A 22,122-nucleotide genomic window follows, 5' to 3' on the forward strand; every position below is an offset into this window, starting at 1 on the left:
GGCTTTGAGTCCTTCGTGATGGGGGACGGAGGTGTACAGGGACTGGATGTCCATCGTGAAAATAAGGCGTTGGGGACCGGGGAAGCGAAAATCCTAGAGGAGGTGGAGGGTGTGGGTGGTGATCCAAACGTAGGTGGGGAGTTCTTGGACTAAAGGGGACAGAACCGTGTCAAGGTATGCGGAGATGAGTTCGGTGGGGCAGGAGCAGGCTGAGACAATGGGTCGGCCGGGGCATTCAGGTTTGTGGATTTTGGGCAGGAGGTAGAAACGGGCGGTGCGGGGTTGTGGGACAATGAGGTTGGAGGCGGTGGATGGGAGATCCCCTGAGGTGATGAGGTTATGGATGGTCTGGGAGATGATGGTTTGGTGGTGGGAGGTGGGGTCGTGGTCGAGGGGGCGATAAGAGGAGGTGTCCGCGAGCTGGCGTTTGGCCTCAGCGGTATAAAGGTCGGTGCGCCAAACTACTACCGCGCCTCCCTTGTCTGCCGCTTTGATGGTGAGGTTGGGATTGGAGCGGAGGGAGTGGAGGGCTGCACGTTCTGAGGGTGAGAGGTTGGAGTGGGTGAGAGGGGTGGACAGGTTGAGTCGGTTAATGTCGCGGCGGCAGTTGGCTATAAATAGATCGAGGGTGGGTAAGAGGCCAGCACGGGGCGTCCAGGTGGATGGGGTGCGTTGGAGGCGGGAGAAGGGGTCGTCAGACGGTGGGCGGGAGTCTTGGTTGTGAATGTAGGTACGGAGGCGAAGGCGGCGGAAGAATTGTTCAATATCTCACCGCGTGTTGAACTCATTGATTCGAGGGCGTAGGGGAATGAAGGTGAGGCCTCTGCTGAGGACTGATCTTTCATCCTCAGAGAGGGGGAGGTCTGGAGGGATGGTGAAGATCCGGCAAGGCTGGGAGCTAGGACCTGGTGTGGGACTGGAGCTGGGGGTGGGGGCGGGGTTAGGGGCGGGGACAGAGATCGATGTAGGGGCGGGGTTAGACGTGGTGACGTTGCTCGGTGTGGGGACAGGGTCAAGCGTGGGGGCGGGGTCATGCGTCGTGACGGAAATAAGCGTGGGGGCGGGGTTACGTGTGGTGGCGAAAGTCTTCGTGGGGGCGGGGTTATGCGTGGTGACGAAGGTTTGCGTGAGGGCGGGGTTACGTGTAGTGACGAAAGACGGCGTGGGGGCGGAGAAACCTGAGGCGTTGTGATCCTGCAGGTTAGTGATGTCAGTGGGGGCGGAAGTGGCTGCGGCGACGGCAACCGAAGGGGCGGAAATGGTTGTGGCGACGAAAGAACCGTAGTCATTCCCGGTAGCCGCGGGGGTCGCGAGTCCGTCGGCGATCTTCCTGGCGATCGTGGAAGTGGTTGTCTGTGCGGTGATCGCCGGGGCGGTTGTTTGGGCGGCGATCGCGGAGGCTCCGAGGTCGGTGGGGGCGGAAGTGACGTCACGGTCGGCAGCGGCCGTTGGTGCCGCGGGCGCTGTAGTGGCCACATGTGTAATGGCGTCCGACAGGCCGATAGAAGATTCTGGAACAGTTGAGGAACCACGAGTGTGGGGGTAAGTACATGAAAGTTTTCGGTACTTACTGTCTTTAATTTCTGATATGGCTAGGAAGAACTGTTGTTTAGTGTGTGGATTCTTCTGTAGATGAAGAACAGCAGGGGTCCTTTGCAGGTCTGTGAGAGTGTTGTCCTGAGCTGGGGTAGGGCTGATTGCAGGGAATGTAGGTAGCGACGCATGGCTGCAAGGGTGGAGCGGAGGATCCGGAGGGAGGTCTGATGCTGGAGGCTTCGGATTTGTTGTAGGTTCAGGTTGTCCTGGTTGGGTCCAAATTTTGTTGGTTGGAATGTAGTTCGGAGTCCGTGTGGGATCATTCGGTTCCGTAGGCAGGTGCTGAGGAAGGAGATGTGGCTGTGGTAGCGAGTCTGTTTGAGAATGTGGCTGAAGAGTTTCTGTGCAGAGGAGATGACCTGGGGGGTGCAGTGAGAGAGAGACTCACTGAAATCCTTGTAGAGGGAGGAAGAGAGCTTCTTCAAGGAAGGCATCCTTGCAAGAGGATTCGCAGTAGGTTAAAATCTTTGGGTAAAAAATGAGGTCTGCAAATGCTGGAGATCACAGTTGAAAATGTGTTGCTGGTTAAAGCACAGCAGGTTAGGCAGCATGAAAATGTGTTGCTGGTTAAATCTTCTTCCTGACCTCTCCGCCCCCACCCCACTCCGGCCTATCACCCTCACCTTGACCTCCTTCCACCTATCACATCTCCATCGCCCCTCCCCCAAGTCCCTCCTCCCTACCTTTTATCTTAGCCTGCTTGACACACTCTCCTCATTCCTGATGAAGGGCTTATGCCCGAAACGTCGAATTTCCTATTCCTTGGAAAAAAAGCCCGCGGCACCAACGGCCGCTGCCGACCGTGACGTCACTTCCGCCCCCACCGACCTCGGAGCCTCCGCGATCGCCGCCCAAACAACCGCCCCGGCGTTCACCGCACAGACAACCGCTTCCACGATCGCCAGGAAGATCGCCGACGGACTCGCGACCCCCGCGGCTACCGGGAATGACTACGGTTCTTTCGTCGCCACAACCATTTCCGCCCCTTCGGTTGCCGTCGCCGCAGCCACTTCCGCCCCCACTGACATCACTAACCTGCAGGATCACAACGCCTCAGGTTTCTCCGCCCCCACGCCGTCTTTCGTTACTACACGTAACCCTGCCCTCACGCAAACCTTCGTCACCACGCATAACCCCGCCCCCACGCCGACTTTCGCCACCACATGTAACCCCGCCCCCACGCTTATTTCCGTCACGACGCATGACCCCGCCCCCACGCTTGACCCTGCCCCCACTTCGAGCAACATCACCACGTCTAACCCCGCCCCTACATCGATCTCTGTCCCTGCCCCTAACCCCGCCCCCACCCCCAGCTCCAGTCCCACACCAGGTCCTAGCTCCCAGCCTTGCCGGATCTTCACCATCCCTCCAGACCTCCCCCTCTCTGAGGATGAAAGATCAGTCCTCAGCAGAGGCCTCACCTTCATTCCCCTACGCCCTCGAATCAATGAGTTCAACACGCGGCGAGATATTGAACAATTCTTCCGCCGCCTTCGCCTCCGTTTCTACTTTCACAACCAAGACTCCCGCCCACCCTCTGACGACCCCTTCTCCCGCCTCCAACGCACCCCATCCACCTGGATGCCCTGTGCTGGCCTCTTACCCGCCCTCGATCTATTTATAGCCAACTGCCGCCGCGACATTAACCGACTCAACCTGTCCACCCCTCTCACCCACTCCAACCTCTCACCCTCAGAACGTGCAGCCCTCCACTCCCTCCGCTCCAATCCCAACCTCACCATCAAAGCGGCAGACAAGGGAGGCGCGGTAGTAGTTTGGCGCACCGACCTTTATACCGCTGAGGCCAAACGCAAGCTCGTGGACACCTCCTCTTATCGCCCCCTCGACCACGACCCCACCTCCCACCACCAAACCATCATCTCCCAGACCATCCATAACCTCATCACCTCAGGGGATCTCCCATCCACCGCCTCCAACCTCATAGTCCCACAACCCCGCACCGCCCGTTTCTACCTCCTGCCCAAAATCCACAAACCTGAATGCCCGGCCGACCCATTGTCTCAGCCTGCTCCTGCCCCACCGAACTCATCTCCGCATACCTTGACACGGTTCTGTCCCCTTTAGTCCAAGAACTCCCCACCTACGTTCGGGACACCATCCACGCCCTCCACCTCCTCTAGGATTTTTGCTTCCCCGGTCCCCAACGCCTTATTTTCACGATGGACATCCAGTCCCTGTACACCTCCGTCCCCCATCACGAAGGACTCAAAGCCCACCACTTCTTCCTTTCCCGCCGCACCAACCAGTACCCTTCCACTGACACCCTCCTTCGACTGACTGAACTGGTCCTCACCCTGAATAACTTCTCTTTTCAATCTTCCCACTTCCTCCAAACTAAAGGAGTTGCCATGGGCACCCGCATGGGCCCCAGCTATGCCTGTCTCTTCGTAGGATATGTGGAACAGTCCATCTTCCGCAGCTACACTGGCACCACCCCCCACCTTTTCCTCCGCTACATCGCTGACTGTATCAGCGCTGCCTCGTGCTCCCACGAGGAGGTTGAACATTTCATCAACTTTACTAACATCTTCCATCCCGACCTCAAATTCACCTGGACTGTCTCCGACTCCTCCCTCCCCTTCCTAGACCTTTCCATTTCTATCTCAGGCGACCGACTCAACACAGACATCTACTATAAACCGACTGGCTCCCACAGCTATCTGGACTACACCTCCTCCCACCCTGCCCCCTGTAAAAACTCCATCTCATATTCCCAATTCCTTCGTCTCCGCCGCATCTGCTCCCAGGAGGACCAGTTCCAACACTGCACAGCCCAGATGGCCTCCTTCTTCAAGGACCGCAGATTCCCCCCAAACATGATCGACGATGCCCTCCACCGCATCTCCTCCACTTCCCGCTCCTCCGCCCTTGAGCCCCGCTCCTCCAACCGCCACCAAGACAGAACCCCACTGGTTCTCACCTACCACCCCACCAACCTCCGTATACTACGTATCATCCGCCGTCATTTCCGCCACCTCCAAACGGACCCCACCACCAGGGATACATTTCCCTCCCCTCCCCTATCAGCGTTCCGCAAAGACCACTCCCTTCGTGACTCCCCCGTCAGGTCCACACCCCCCACCAACCCAACCTCCACTCCCGGCACCTTCCCCTGCAACCGCAGGAAATGTAAAACTTGCACCCACAACTCCTCCCTCACTTCCCTCCAAGGCCCCAAGGGATCCTTCCATATCCGCCACAAGTTCACCTGTACCTCCACACACATCATCTATTGCATCCGCTGCACCCGATGTGGCCTCCTCTATATTGGGGAGACGGGCCGCTTACTTGCGGAACGCTTCAGAGAACACCTCAGGGATGTCCGGACCAACCAACCCAACCACCCCGTGGCTCAACACTTTAACTCTCCCTCCTACTCCACCGAGGACATGCAGGTCCTTGGACTCCTCCACCGGCAGAACATAACAACACGACGGCTGGAGGAGGAGCGCCTCATCTTCCGCCTGGGAACCCTCCAACCACAAGGGATGAACTCAGATTTCTCCAGTTTCCTCATTTCCCCTCCCCCCACCTTGTCTCAGTCGGTTCTCTCAACTCAGCACCGCCCTCCTAACCTGCAATCTTCTTCCTGACCTCTCCGCCCCCACCCCACTCCGGCCTATCACCCTCACCTTGACCTCCTTCCACCTATCACATCTCCATCGCCCCTCCCCCAAGTCCCTCCTCCCTACCTTTTATCTTAGCTTGCTTGGCACACTCTCCTCATTCCTGATGAAGGGCTTATGCCCGAAACGTCGAATTTCCTATTCCTTGGATGCTGCCTAACCTGCTGTGCTTTAACCAGCAACACATTTTCAACTGTGATCTCCAGCATCTGCAGACCTCATTTTTTACTGCTAAATGTCATAGGTGAGTAAATGCAGTTGTATGACTTGTACTTGTATCATTAAGGCTATTCATTATGTTACAGAAGTTCCATTACAAGGCATCGATAGTTTATTTGACTGACTGCCAGTATTGTTTTTATAAGGTAAAAGTAATGACTGCAGATGCTGGAAACCAGATTCTGGATTAGTTGTGCTGGAAGAGCACAGCAGTTCAGGCAGCATCCAACGAGCAGCGAAATCGACATATCTCTTCACACTTCAGACTCACTGCCTTTATTCCTGATGAAGGGCTTTTGCCTGAAACGTCAATTTTGCACTTTGGATGCTGCCTGAACTGCTGTGCTCTTCCAGCACCATTAATCCAGAGTATTGTTTTTATCTCTTGTTATGGACCAAGCTAGACTTGCTCAAAGCATTTCAAGAAAGTAGCCTGCACTGTAACTTTGCTAGTTGCTTTAAGCAAGTGCAATGCAGATATTCCAGGGGCAATGCAGCTGGCCCAACCACTTGACCTATCCAAAAACACAACTGATTATCCTAGCTCAATGATGCTGTTCCAAATGCTTGCAGTAACCCTTGGCACAAAAGCTAAAATCAAACACAGGGTCTTACAGGAGTGATATCAGAGAGAGAGAGAGAGGATCGGCGTGGAGCTTTGCTTCTTTGGGTCCAGCAGCTTCATAATGACTGCTTGCTAAAACCAAACCAAACCAGAGAAAGCTAAGCTGGGAGAACTGGCCACTCCCCTTTCATTATACAAGTGTTTTCTTGAAACTTGAAAACCTTTTGCCTGAGATAATATCTGTTATCTATAATCAACTTGGCCCTAAGACACTTCAAATGCACATTTTTCAGATTCACTGCTTCTTCAACCTCTCTGAAAAAAAAGCCAAGGACAGCATAATCTTGTTAAAGGAGTAGCATTGTCCCTCTCCTTTGTTACTTTTATTTAGTTGCTATCTAAATAAAACTGTTAAACCCCATTGGCTAGTGAAAAATTAAGTTCAAAGAGTGTTTCTTTTTTACTGTTGTGCCTGGTTTCTCAGGAGTGTTTTGTGCGTAAATTATAAATAGCATACTTTCAGTAAATTTACACTTGAAGAGATGAAGCTGGGAGAGGTGGAATGAAGGCGGATAAAAGGTGATAGACCTTACATCTTATGAATTAAAATCTAAGATTATCAAAGTCCTTTTAATGCGAAATAGAGAGTGACCTAATAATGTTACAATAAGGTTATGTGTTGTTACATTTTTAGGAATCAGTTTGGACCAGCCATTCAGTTTTGTGAGCAAAATCAATTTGAATTGAGAGCATGTGAAGGAAATGGGTGCAAATTTTCACATTTTGCATTTATTCAGCAAGCGCTGGTTGGGTATACTGTTCTGCTCAGTCAATAGAAAAATTGGTTGAAATCCTTTTCATGGGGAGGAGGTGAATTGTCAGTTCTAATCACCCTGATTCTAACACCATGCTATTTTACATCATAGAACATAGAAAAATACAGCGCAGTACAGGCCCTTTGGCCCTCGATGTTGCGCCGATCCAAGCCCACCTAACCTACACTAGCCTACTATCCTCCATATGTCTATCCAATGCCCGTTTAAATGCCCATAAAGAAGGAGAGTCCACCACTGCTACTGGCAGGGCATTCCATGAACTCATGACTCGCTGAGTAAAGAATCTACCCCTAACATCTGTCCTATACCTACCACCCGTTAATTTAAAGCTATGCCTCCTCGTAATAGCTGACTCCATACATGGAAAAAGGTTCTCATGGTCAACCCTATCTAAACCCCTAATCATCTTGTACACCTCTATCAAGTCACCCCTAAACCTTCTTTTCTCCAATGAAAACAGCTCCAAGTGCCTCAGCCTTTCCTCATACGGTCTTCCTACCATACCAGGCAACATCCTGGTAAACCTCCTCTGCTCCCGTTCCAGTGCCTCCACATCCTTCCTATAGTATGACGACCAAACCTGCACACAATACTCCAGATGCAGCCGCACCAGAGTCTTATACAACTGCAACATGACCTCAGGACTCCGGAACTCAATTCCTCTACCAATAAAAGCCAGTACGCCATATGCCTTCTTCACAGCACTATTTACCTGGGTGTCAACTTTTAGAGATCTGTGTACATGGACACCAAGATCCCTCTGCTCATCCACACTACCAAGTATCCGACCATTAGCCCAGTACTCCATCTTCTTGTTACTCTTACCAAAGTGAATCACTTCACACTTACCTACATTGAACTCCATTTGCCACCTTTCTGCCCAGCTCTGCAGCTTATCCATATCCCGCTGTAACCTGCCACATCCTTCCTCACTATCAACAACTCCTTCGACTTTTGTATCATCCGCAAAGTTGCTCACCCAACCTTCTAGCCCCTCCTCCAGGTCATTTATAAAAATGACAAACAGCAATGGTCCCAAAACAGATCCTTGCGGAACACTGCTGGTAACTGCACTCCAAGATGAACCTTTACCATCGACTACTACCCTCTGTCTTCTTCCAGCCAGCCAATTCCTAATCCAAACCTCCAACTCACCCACAATGCCATATTTTCGTATTTTCTGCAGTAGCCTACCATGGGGAACCTTATCAAACGCCTTACTAAAATCCATATACACCACATCTACTGCTTTACCCTCGTCCACCTCCTTAGTCACCTTCTCAAAGAATTCAAAATGGTTTGTAAGGCATGACCTGCCCTTCACAAAACCATGCTGACTATGTTTTGCAGTATTGGAAATTGTTTCTTAAAACCAGCATATGTTATGTAAAAAGTAGTTTGACTTCTCCATAGTGTGTGGATGGCCTGTTACTCTGACTTCAATCTGAATCATAATGGCCAGTTATACAGCTTTTTGGCTTGTGCTGTGGAATTACATGTACACTAATTGAAGGCTAGGAAGAATGTTCTCTTCCTTTCAGAAGACTGATGGAGTCTTGGGGAGATAAATAAGCAGGCTTAGTTTGCTGAGTGTTCTCATGCTAGCAATCTGGCTGGATTTTCCAATGGCCAGATAATAGTTTCTGAAATATAGATGTGAGTTGTTACAGGGGAGCTCTGTGGAATCCATTGTACCAAATGGTGAATGAATTATCAGGGAAATTGAAAATTGCACTAGTCAATTTCTCTATCCTACAATGTTTATCTATTTAAATCAGAGAATTTAGAATGTTCCTCTGAAGTAGTTACTCAGGAAACTATTAAATGCCTAGTCTAACTCCTAAGTAAGTACTAAAATTTACCTCTAACTTAACACTCGCATCCCTCACTTCTATTTCCTCCATACTCCTAACACCCCCTCCCAGACACTGACCTGACACCATCTTTACCTCTGAGACTTGACACTCCAGTCACATGTCTATCCCTTGGATCCGACACTTCCTTGCCACCCAACATGCCGTCTTTCGCCCGAAGAACTCAACACTCCTCTACTCCCAGAACCTGACAACCCCTCTCAACCAGATCAGACAACCGCCCTCTTTATGACTTTTTCGATTACTTACAGTGTGGAAAATCCAACAAGTCCACACCGACCCTCCGAAGAGCAACCCACCCAGACCCATTTCCCTCTGACTAATGCACCTAACACTACGGGCAATTTAGCATGGCCAATTCACTGTGGGAGGAAACCGGAGCACACGGAGGAAACCCACGCAGACACTGGGAGAATGTGCAGACTCCACACATTCAGTTGCCTGAGGTGGGAATTGAACCTGAGTCTCTGGCGTTGTGAGGCAGCAGTGCTAACCACTGTGTCACCGTGCTGCCCACCTGTGACTCAGGTGTGACTGAATCTCTGTGACTCAGTACCTCTTTCTGTGACCTGAATCCTTTCCCCTCACCATACCAATCTCCTGCCACCACCACTGGACCTGACTTGCCTTGCCCTGCTGCCAAATCTGAAACCCACCTCTGGTCTGGACTTAACCTCTCTTCCACTTCTTAGGACCGACACTCGGAACCCAACAATCCTGTTTGCTCCAACCTGACATGCCCCTCCACTACTCTAGTCCCAATCACCCACTACCAGAACTGATCTCTCCCAGCTCCTGACCCATTACTCCTGCTCCTCTGCCAGACCCAATCCCTTCCTGGGACCCAATACTCCTGTCTCCTATCCCTTACTACACACAGTATCCCTCACTTGCCATGACCTACCTTAGATACTTCATCAGTTACCTGGTCCTTTTTCCAACTTATGTTCTGAAACTCTTCTTATCTGGCACCCTACCCCCTTGGTATCCTACTCATCTGGCATTCTATGTCTTGGTACCTATGTCTCTAGAGAAGCATTCTGCTTTTCTGAGGGAGCCCTGGTTGAATCTCTGTCAGAGATGTGTAGCTCTTTCATTGCACTTGAAAGATTTGAAGTGGCAATCTGTGCAAAATTGCCATTCCTTGGAAAACTCAGCTCAATATTTTCAGCAGCAGTGTGTGAAGAAATGTACCAGAGCACAAAAAAAATTGTTTTCTTCTGAGGAGTTCATTTTGGTTTTCTTGGGCTACGTTTTCATTCTTTTTACTTTCATAATGAGGTGATGCAGTCACATATTTACGATACCTTTTTAATTTATGTTGGCATATGTATTTGGACTCTCACAGAATTGAAGTTGGTATCATTGGTCAATAATCTCAATAATGATAATTCTAGTTATACTTAAAGCTACTACACACAAGAAAAACATTAATTTCTAAGATATTTAAATTGACATAAGTTAGCATAACTTCTTGCAAAATAACTGGCACATACTTCCACACAAAACAAAAGTCCTGAATACACCTTCATTGTATGGTGCTGTCACAGTTCAAATTGAAATTGAAATTGAACAATTGACGTTCTGATCTTTATAATAGCACCCACTTGCAATATTCCCTACTGATTAGCTCCTGAATCTATGTGTCCTCAAGCTAGAGATATCACATTCATTTGCAAGAAATTCATTATTGATGATTTCAAGCTTCCTAACTCCTAGTAAGCTGAATGTTTCTTTGTGGGCAGGTTTGTTGAGTGATTGGAATGAGGTCAGCCAGGTGGACATTCAAAAATATGAGTTCACTGATTGGGGCTGTTAACCTGATCCAAAAAGGGAGCCCTGGCTGACAGATATGAACAGGAGTGTTAGGGGTTCTGCTTACTCTAGGATCTGGCTCTGAGCTACATGGGTAAGTGTCATTCACAATGCACGTGTAAATAAAGGTTAACTTGGTGATGGGATACCCAACTTTGTGGAGTTACTTCAATGGTGACAGGAGGAAAATATGCCCCTGAAGAAATTCACTCATAACAGCCTTCTTTGAGTTGGGGTAAACATTCCTGGCATCACAGCACCATTTTGGAAGCTTAGCACCTTCGATCCTGCCGTCAAAGACTGGGCCCCATATGTGGCAAGAATGGTTAATTTTTTTCTGGGCAAATGACATTGGGGCAGGTGAAAACAATGAGTAATGCTACTGACAGCTTGTGGACCCACAGGTGTTTTGGTTATTCGAAGCCTAAACTTCCCTGAGGCACCAGATACTAAAACCTTTCAAGAGTTGATGGATTTAGCTGAACAGTATTATGATACCAAGCCTTTTCTAATTCTGAGACACTATTGGTTTTACTCAACAGTTTGAGATCGAGGGGTTTCTGAATTGGGATTTTTGAGGAGGTTAAGAAGACTGACAAAAGCATGTGATTTTGGTTTAACCTTAAATGGGATGCTAAGAGAAAGTTTGAATGTGGGATTAATGATGTGATCTTGCAAAAGCGCCTATTAGTGGACGTTCAACTGGATTTCAAACAGTTAGAAAATGTAGCAAGTGGAGCTTTTAACTTACAGAGTATTCTGATGGAAGTTACACCCTTGCCAGGCTGACTGACCTTGGGGAACACCACTTGAGTGAAGACATTTGCATTGTCTTACTCACGACATATCCTGAGGAGAAGGACTTTAGGTTGGTCCACAACAAAACTCCAGAACAAAACCAAACATCAGTCAAATGGTTGAAATATTCTAGAGAATCTGGTCGGGTAGGCCATTGTAATTGCTGCCAGTATGCAGTCTCAAGATAGCAAGATAGTCCCACTAGACCTGAATTGAATAAGAGAACTCATAGGTCGCTATACAGGAGAGTGCACACCTGGAAATTTTACCTACAGCTGGTTTGTAACAGTTAAATTGCTTAGCAGCATCCGAATCAGAACTAATCAAAAATAATATCTCATTAGATGGTTACCCATTTCTAATGGACACCAATACTGTTGCGGCTGTATCAGTGATAGCAGAACTAGTTTTTACTAAACTTAGCTCTGGACTCCAATCCTTAGGTTTACACAAGACTCAGCCACGTTGAGAACCTACACTAGAGAATCCATACAGATTAAGATTCCAACTTAGGTTCTGGTCTCTTATGAGAAACAATTGATTCAGTTACCACTATTTGTCCTAAGAGGCTTGGGCCCAAGCTTGATAGAGTGAAATTGGTTGAGAGAGATGCAGCTTGATTGGCTCAACATTTTTCGATTAGAAAATGGCTGCCTGAGTGAAGTCCTATTAAAAACCTGGAAGTTGTTCAAGAGGCAGCAAAGACGCCAAGGTCACCTTACATGTTGAGCAAGAAGCAATTCCACAATTCTGCAAGGCCCGCTCAATGCCATTTGCTTTACCTGCAAATGTAAAGGTAGAAATCAGGAGACCATAAAGCAAAAGAATCATCAAACCAGTCCAGTTTGCAGAATAGCTGGTCTAACTGCTTGTGAAGTCCGATGGGCCAATTCATCTTTGTGGAGATTTCAAACAAATGGTAAACCACTTCTCACAACTGGATAACTACTCAGTCCTTCACATTGAGGAATTATATGCAAAACTGGTAGGAGGGGATGTTCTTCATGAAGCTGGACATGAGCCATGGTTACTTGCAATTGTGATTAGATGAGGATTCTCAGAAGTATGCTACAATTAATGCCCATAAGATTTTGTACCAATATATGAGACTACTTTTTGAGATACAATTTTGCAGTGGCCGATGGAGAATACTTTACAAAGTCTACCCCAGGTTGGCATTTATATACTTTACAAGGTCCACCCCAGGATGATATGCTAATAATTGGGAAGACCAATAAAGAGCATTTAGAGAACTTGAGCATTTGCTTTAACATTTCTCCAAGGTGGATGCGTACCTTAGGAGAAACAAATGTGTGTTCCAGGCACCCCAAGTGACCTACTTGGGCTACAGAGTCGACAAGACTGGTTTACACCCTTTGGAAGATAAAGTGAGGGCGATCAAAAGTGCCCCAGATATCTTATCTGGAATAGAGCTTAGATCTTTACTTGGATCGGTTAATTATTATGGAAAATTCAAATGTTGCCTTCGTCCTGGCACCTTTACATGTGATATTGAAAATGGGGCAGCCTTGGAAATGGTCTTGTAGCCAATGATGTAGCCTGTAGAGAAGTGTAACAGCTGCTATCGATCCCAAGTGAGATGTGCTGCTGACATGCTCAGTAGTGGTCTGGGGAGAGGAACATCTGGTAGCATATGCTTCCTGGACTTTAGCTGATGCCAAATGAAGGTATGACCAGATAAAGAAGGAAGGTTTGGCATTTATCTTTGGTATGAGAAAGTTACACCAATACCTTTAATGACATAAAGTTGTAATAGTCAGACCATAAACCCCCGCTAGGGCTACTTAAAGAGGGAAGGGGCTGTGACGTCCATAGCTTCAGGTCAAATTCAGCAGTAGGCTGTCATTCTGCGTGGTACATTAATAAGTTGGAACATTGGCCACTAGGAGATCAAGTGGTAAATGGGATGCATTGAGTTCTTTCCACTGGTGGATACAGTCCATTTTGATTTTAAACTTTCTGAAAACCCTTCTGGTCACCACTGACAATAGCACAAAGCGATCCTGTCCTGGCCAAACTAAAACAGTTGGTTATGATGGGGGAGAAAAGACCCTTACAACCAGAACCTTTTAGGATGCACTGAAACCAGCCTAGAGGATGCTATGTTATGGGAGTCCAACAGGTCATCACATGGTTTTGAAAATGAAGATGTTGGTTATATCTGGTGGCCAGGATTAGATGCCGACATTGTTGTGTTGGTGGGGTTGTGACCAGAGTGCCAACAAGAATAAAAATTATGACCAGCAATTCCCGCAATGGCCAGACAAACTCTAGACATAGTCACATGTCAACTACGATGGTCCTTTCATGGGTTCCAGATTTTTACTCATGACAGATGCTCTTTCAAAGTGGTTGGGCATGCATAGAGGTTATTTGTCAAACATGGGGACAACAATTGAAAAGTTGCAAGCATCTTTTGCAATACACAGACTCACAGAAGTATTGGTCACAGACAATGGGCCATCATTTATCAGCAGGGAATTTGAGTATTTCCTAAAGTTGAATGGCATTCAGCCTGTTAGGACAGCTTCATTCCAACCATCATCCAATAGTCTGGTGGAAAGTGCAGAACAAACTTTGAAGGTAGGCTTAAAGAAACAGCCTAAAGCCTAATTTAATAGCAAACTGTGCTGGTTCCTGTTTGACTACAGGATCACCCCTCATGCATCCAGCAGAGTTGCTAATGGAGAGAAGACTTTGCACCAAATTAAATCTGATCTTCCCAGATCTGGGGTGAGTGAGGGTGAAACAGCATTTGGAATGCCAATACCGGACACAAGACACTTCTAAGCCAGAGATACAATTTACTTCAGGGGAAAGTGACTGAAGTCGAAACCACGGGAATGGCCTTGCATTGGTAAGAGGCATGGTCAGCTCCTGTGACATGCAAAGTTCAGGAAGGAGAGGTAGTCCTGAACAAGCATGTGGATCACATGATAGCTGTAACCTCACAAATGGAGCAGGAGCAAAACATACCGGCCCCTCAGCACATCTTGCAAGGCTGTCAGAACCTATGCATTCTTTCCCTCCACCTAGCATTGAAGAAATCCCTGAGGATGAGATAGAAACAGCAGATATAACTGCCTCGATGCCATTACTGCCTGAAGAAGAAGGTGAATTTTAGCCAAAATGCTCCAGGCTCAAGAGACAGGCCACAGTTCAGTATTTGATACAGAGTCAGAGGAACCAGACCTGATGCAAAAATGGCCCAGGAGAAGTGACAGGAAAAAAAATGGACCTACATCCCAAGGCATAGAAGGGAAGTGATGTAGTGGTTGGAAAGAGGTTAGCTAGGTGGATCTCACAGAATATGAGTTCCCTCATTGGGACTGTTAACCCGGACCAATCAGGGAAACCTGGCCGACAACTATAAACAAGAGTGTATCTCTCTCCTGTTCTCTGCAGTGCCACCAAACCCACCACTGTGTGCACACACCATGACATAGGGCATCAGTGCACAATATAATCGGGTGTGTTCGACATTGCAAAGCAGAAGCAGTTCCTCTCTTGATGCCAAAAGAGACCACGACCCTCATTCCTGGTTTCACATATAGATGTACAAACGTCAATATGATGGCACAAGTGTATAATAAAACCAAAGCAAAGATGAGTGCTTTGGCTGATTTACATAAAGGGGCCCAACAAGTGAGGATCTTGACAAAAAGATGTAATTTTGTGACTGGATTTGTCCCCTTGCTTGATGATTATCACAGGCTGACCTATCTTTCATCATCCTGCTCTCCTCAATGACAAGTATTTGTATTATGTTGGATGATTTCTTGTCCCCTGGTGGATGGGAACTCATGGAGTTATGTTGTTTAGTGCAATAAGAATGAGTGGACAGTCACAGTGCTAAATATTCATATTTTTGGAATTTAACACATTCAAAATGTTTTGGTTTCTTTATCTGTTCTGGATCTTCCGACTCAGAATATGTTTTGCGATTTACAGATGTTGATGAATGTTCTCCACATTTCAAACAAATGAAATTTTCTAATATTTTGTAATTTTACCTTCAAAAAGACTCAATAGTATGTGAGATTCTTTCTGTAAAGATGTTTGAAATTTCAAACACAGGACCGTGTGTAAGGTGATTTTAACATGTGAAGAGATAAATTGTAAGTTTAAAAAAAAATTACAGGAATGTCAGGGTTACTCCAGGAGCTGGCTCTGTGCTAGTTGGGTCAGTGTCATGTACTATGCACACGTAAGTAAAGGGTGACTTGGTGATGGGATACCAGTTTCTGTGGAATTATTTCAGTTCGAAGCTGTTTTCTTTGCAGCCTTTTTCTTTCCCTTACAGCCTGTCTATACTTTCCACCCTCATTGAAATCTTATATCTCCCCCAACCCTCCCAATCCCTTGAAGACTCCATCTTTCTTCCATCAGTGCCTCTTTGCAGCCTCCCTGTACTTCAGGTCCACCTTGTGGCTCCTCAAGTCCGTAGCCCCCTTGCAATCACCCCAACTTCCCACATACCTCATGTGGCCACCTAGCTCTTCTTAGGTCCTTTATCTCCTTTTGCCCCCTTTGCAGATTCCTCTGAACTCCACATCACATCTTCTTGCCCCTGAACCATTTCCCCACAGCCAACCTGCAACCCCCTTTCCACCAGTGACTTTGTGGACCCTGTCTCCCCTAAATCCCTGTAGCATCCCTCCCAGCTCCCTTGCAGCTTCTGACACTTGCCAGAACCCTGGCAGCTCCCTGCCCCTCCCCAATACTCCTGTGGCCCACTGTCTAATCCTCTGCCACTTTGCAGCATCTACCAAGCCTCAGTCTCCTTACCAACCCTTTGGACCTCTTGTGCATCACTGTTTCCCCTTCGCCCTCAGTCTATTTGCAGCCTTTTTTCTCCCTCAAAACTCCCCTTCCTGTTATTCAGAGTGAAAAATTGGCTCTGTCCTCAATTCTAACAAAAATACTGAGGTCAATCCTGGCTCACTTTTCTGACCTAAGCAAAATGGTCGGTGGCTCCTGCATGAGGGCCTCCTACACCTGAAACCATACCAGCCCCCTGAAAGAGTTCGGAAACCTCACCACAGCCTTGATTTTGGCCCCATGCCCTGCGAGATCAGCTACCCCAGCTAACTCCCTGGATCTCAGTCCATGTCACTGCCCCTCCATCCTCAAACCAATTCACACACCTTACTCTTTCCTGCTTTCACAATTTCCTGCTCTTCCAACAACAGCTCATGCTGCCACTCATTCACATAGCTGATTGTTGCTCCTCCAATTACAGATTGTTTCTCTCCCACACTTCTGCTGATAGGCACACTAATGGACCTAGCAGCAGCCAGCACATTTATTTGGGAATGTGAGTGTCGCTGGCTGAGCCAGCATTTATTGCTCATTTCTAATTGCCCCTTCTTGACTCACTGCAGTCCATTTGGTTCAGTACACCAAAAATGCTGTCGAGGGAGGAATTCCATGATTTTGACCCAATGACACTAAAGGAATGCTGATAAAATTCCAAGTGAGGATGGTGTATGGCTTGGAGAGGAACTTGGTGGTGCTGTTATGAGATGGTATGTGATTGGAAGAGCAATTCCTCAGCATTTCCTTGTATTCACTTCATGAAGGTGACTTTTGCCCATTTAGTCACCCCTGTGAGTTAATTTGTTTAGGTGATTTGGGGATTTTTGGATGGGGAGGGCAAATCCTTCCCTGTGCATTTTGATTATTGAAATGTACTGCAATGACCTATAGCTTTACTAAGTTAATACTCATCTGTATCCTTTTTCTGTTTATACTGTATCTCCAACATAATTCTTCTGTCTCTGCAATGTAAATTTCTCCTTCAGTGCAGGCTTAGATACATCAAATTCAGATCAGGAAACAGGAGGTAGTCTATTGGTAATGTAGTCAGCTACTCAGAAAGAAAGAAGAAACAATGATTAAAAAGTGTACAGCAAAGGAAATTGACGGGTTGAGCTGTTTATGCTTCAATGCATGGAGTACAACCAACAAGGTAGGTGAACTAAGAGCACAGGTACACACATAGCAGCATGATGTTGCTAAAACAGAAACTGGCTCATGGAGGGGTAAAATTGGTGGCGCAGTATTCCTGGATATAGAATTTTCAGACTGGATAGTGTGTGTGACAAAACAGGAGTAGGGATAACAGTATTGGTTAAAGAATCAGTTACAGTTGTGAGAAGGAGTGATATCCAAATAGGTTAACAACTGAGATTTTATGGGATGAGCTCTACCAGGAATATACTACAGACTCCCAAATAGTGGCATATAGAACATATATGTAGACAAGTATCTGCCTGTAGGAGTAAGAAGGCAATTATATAGGAGATTTTAACTCTCCCAATATCAGCTAGGTTTCAACCAAAATACAAGGCATTGAGAATGAAAAATCCATGTACTGTGTGCAGAATATCTTTTTAAACAGAACAAGAGGAGATGCAATTATGGATTTCATTTTGGAAAATGAGGATGGGCAAGTAAGTGAAGTGACATTGGGGTGACTGTCAGGGATAGCGACCAGAATTTGGTTAGATTTAGTATTATTATGGAACAGGACCGAGATAAATCAGAAGTAAAAGTTTTTAGCTGGGGGAAGGCAAATTTTACAAAACTGAGAAGTGGTTTGGCTGACATGGACTGGACATCACTGCTAAAAGGTAAATCTGTGGGAAACCAGTGGGAGGCTCTAAAAACTAAGGTCCTTAGGGCACAAAACAGACATGTCCCCTCTCAAAATAAAAAGGGTGCTGCCAAATCTAGATTCCCATGATGTCTGAAAAATACAGGGAAAGATTAAACAGAAAAAGAAAGCTAATGAAAGTCACAAAGGCTCAACACTGCAGATAGCCTAGAGGAGTATAGAAATTACGGGAATCAAGTAAAAAGTGAAATAAGGAAATTAAAGAGATAATATGAAAAAATTAGTAAGTAAGATAAAGAAAAACTTGAAGATGTTTTACTAGTATATAAACAGCAAAAGGATAGTTAAGAAACGAGTGGGATCTATCAGAGCTAGAAGGAAACTTGTGTGAAGATGTAGAAGATGTGTGAAGTTTTTTTTGTCTCTGTATTCATAAAGGAAAGGGATGATGTGGCTATGGTAATCCAAGAGAAGCACTTTGAAATATTGGACAAAATTATCATAATGAGAGAGGAAGTGTTCAAGAAACTGGAATCCTTGAAAGTGGATAAGTTGTCAGCAATGGATGGATTATTCACTAAGAATTCGAAGGAAGTGAGAGAGGAAATAGCAGATACTGTGAGGATTATTTTCCAATCTTCACTCGACATAGGTGAGGTGCTGGAGGACAGGAGGAATGGAAATGTGGTTCCATTGTTTAAAAAGGATACAAAAGAAATGCCAAAAAAATATTGGCCAGTTAGTCTTACTTTGGATAAACTGTCACTTAGAGAGGCATGGACTAGTCAGGGATGGTTAGCCTGACTTAGTTAAGGGAAATAAATCTTATTAAGTTATTTGAAGTAGTGACAATGAGGATCAATGAGGATACTGCTGTGGATATTGTCTACATAGATTTTAGTAAGGCGTTTGACAAGATTCCACATGATAGATTGGTCAAAAACCTAAAAGTCCATGGGATGATGTGTCGAATTGGACTCAAAGTTGGATTAGTAACAGGAAACAAAAAGTAATAGTTGTTTGCTCCCCGTGCAAATAGAAAGCAATTTCTAGTGATGTTTCACAGAGCTTGGTTTTGAGATCCCTGCTGTTTGTTTAATACATTAATGATTTTGACTTGAACATGGGGACACAATTAGGTAGTTTGCAGATGACACAAAAAGTTGGCTAAGTAGACGATAGCTGTATGCCCAAAATGATATACATGGATTGGTGGAGTGGGCAGGAAAGTGGCAGGTGGAGTACAACTCTCATACATGTTAAGTAATACATTTGGGGAGGTCAGACAGTAAAAGTAAATGCCCAATAAATAGGAATATACTGAGAGGGGTAGATGGAGTGAGAGATCTTGGTGTGCAAGTGCAGAGGTCCCTAAAGGGAGCACTACAGGTAGATAAGGTTGCAAAGATTGCATTTGGAATGCTGTCCTTCATTGGTAGAGGCAAAAGTAGGGATGAAATGATAAAACTATATAAGATACTTATGAGGCCATATAAGGCCTCAACTTGAGTATTGTGTGCAGTTCTGTTGACCACATTACAGGAAGGACATAATTGCTCTGGCGAGAGTTCAGAGAGATTTACTACAGTATTGCCAAGGCTGGAGAATTGTAGCTATGAGGAGATTGGAATGGTTGGAGTTGTTTTCTTTGGAAGAGAGGGATGACATAATTGTAGTATACAAAATTGTGAGGTGTCGGGATACAGTCCCTTGGTAGAGTGTTCAAAAAACAGGGATCATAGATTCATGCTAAAGCATTAGAAGCGGCAGGGAGTCATAGAGATGTACAGCACAGAAACAGACCCCTCGGTCCAACTCATCCATGCCAGACAATAAATTCTAGATAAATCTTGTCTTATTTACTGACCAGCATTTAGCCCATATCCCATTAAACCCTTCCTATTCATGTATCTATCCAGATGCCTTTTCTATATTGTAATTGTACCAGTCTCCATCACTTCCTCTGGCAGTTCATGCCGTACTCTGTGTGAAAAAAATGTCCCTTCGATCCCTTTTAAATCTTACCCTTCTCACCTTAAATCTATGACTTCTAATTCTGGACTCCCCCACCTCAGGGAAAGAATACTTTTTTACAGAGGGTGGTGGGTGTCTGGAATTTGCTAGGAGAAAGTGAGGACTGCAGATGCTGGAGATCAGAGCTGAAAATGTGTTGCTGGAAAAGCGCAGCAGGTCAGGCAGCATCCAAGGAACAGGAGAATTGATGTTTCAGGCATGAGCCCTTCTTCAGGATTCTTCAGATTCCTGAAGAAGGGCTCATGCCCGAAAAGTTGATTCTCCTGCTCCTTGGATGCTGCCTGACCTGCTGCGCTTTTCCAGCAACACATTTTCAGTCTGGAATTTGCTGCCTGAGTTTGTGGTAGAGGAAGAGACACTAAGCTGTTTTGCAAAGTACCTGTATCTGCACCTTAAGTGCTGTAAACTGAGGGCTACGGGCTGTGTGCAGGAGGATGGGATTAGAAAGGGCCTTTGGGTGTCTTTGGGTTGGCATGGTCAAGATGGGCTGAATGGGCCCCTTCTGTGGTGTGTCATTTCTGTAGTTCTGTTGTCCTAAACTGAAATATTCCATTACTCTGTTTCTATTTTCACTTAGGTATTAAAGTTCCAATTACTATTATTGCCAGATTTCCTCCTTTTTAATACATTCTTCCTTTCAGTGTACACACCACAAGATGTCACACAAATGCAAGGCTGTTTAATTCTACCCATTGTGTAAGCTGATTGGTTGGAATAGAAGATGTAAGAGCAAAGCATGTTTCACAGGCATCATTTGTTGGCAAGAATTAGCATAGTGATTGTGAAGGATAGGGGCATAGACGGATGTGCTTTGCAAAAATGAAGAGGGCACGGTGGTTGTGTAGAGGGCATGAGTTGGCAAGGATGGGACATGGAGAGTGTCAGAGGTTGTGGGTGGAAAGAATATAGAACCTTACTGTTTTTATCATAAATAAACATTTACATTAAGCAGCCTGTCTTGTCTCTGGGAGGCACTGAAGCTCAATTTGCACTGTTTCTAAAGAGGTAAACGAATTATTTGGTTAGCCAGTGAATCCACCACCACTCCACCCCCACCTGACCAGAAATCTAAACTTTTAGAGAGGTTTCTTCCAAATCAAGAATTTTCCTTTCTGCTGAATTGACTAGGCAGTGAAAATTCTGCACCTAATCTTTCTGCAGGTGAAGCTGTCACACAACAAAATTACAGCTTCCAGAATAAAGTTACAACGTTGCAAACTTTGTCAATAAATAATATTGTTATCAACATCACTGACAGTAATTACAGTCTATGATGAAATGATGTAGCTGATAAATATTTGGACACACTCCCTTATTCCACCATTCTTGCATACATACAGCATGACAAGGTGTGTTTTCACTGCTTTACTGCATGTTTGCTGCTGCTTACTCCAGCCAATTTGTGTTAACTTTTCTTCCCCTAAAGCTCCCCCTCCTCTAGCCCTGAAATCACATTTTTCTCTCATTTCTTTCCCTCATTCAACCTCTGAGTTCATTTTGTTCATGAGGCTTACTTCTTATCCTCTCAAACTGATTCCTTTTAAATTTATGACCACTCAGTTTCACTTCCGGGCTAACCCATTAACTGATTCTATTAACATTTCTCTTTCTTCAGGCATTGTCCCTCTTCGCATAAAATCTACCATCATCATCCCTTTTCTCCAAATGTTCCCTATAATTTCTCTTTCCTATGCAGAATCAGTATTCTGCATTATATTCCCATTGACAGCAGCACATTTTTAAAATTTATTTGTGGGATGTGGGCATCACTGATTGGCCAGCATGTATTGCCCATCCTTAGTTGCACCTGAGAAGGTGGTTAGCTGCCTTTGTGAACCATTACAGTCCATATGCTGTGGTTGACTCAAAACGCCATTGGGGATGGAATACCACAATTTTGACCCAGCAACAGTGAAGGAATGGCCATATATTTCCAAGTCGGGATGGTGAGTTGCTAGGAGGGGAACTTGCAGGTGGTGGTGTACCCTTATGTCTGCTGCCCATGCCCTTCTCGATGGAAGTGGTCATGAGTTTGGAAAATGCTTTCTGAGGATCTTTGGTGAATTTCTGCAGTTCATCTTGTAGATTTTACACAGGG

General features: G+C 45.9%; 1 protein-coding gene across 1 annotated transcript in view; it reads left to right on the plus strand.

The window, feature by feature from the left end:
• The window catches only part of LOC132836636 (cation channel sperm-associated auxiliary subunit gamma-like), a 265,261-nt gene that overhangs the window by 100,336 nt on the left and 142,803 nt on the right, over positions 1-22,122 (plus strand). The window contains exon 6 of the mRNA XM_060856028.1: positions 14,023-14,104. Within this exon, the coding sequence (XP_060712011.1) occupies positions 14,023-14,104 (82 nt within the window). The remainder of the gene's footprint in view (positions 1-14,022; positions 14,105-22,122) is intronic.

Source organism: Hemiscyllium ocellatum, chromosome 47, assembly GCF_020745735.1.
Source record: "Hemiscyllium ocellatum isolate sHemOce1 chromosome 47, sHemOce1.pat.X.cur, whole genome shotgun sequence".
Lineage (NCBI taxonomy): Eukaryota > Metazoa > Chordata > Chondrichthyes > Orectolobiformes > Hemiscylliidae > Hemiscyllium > Hemiscyllium ocellatum.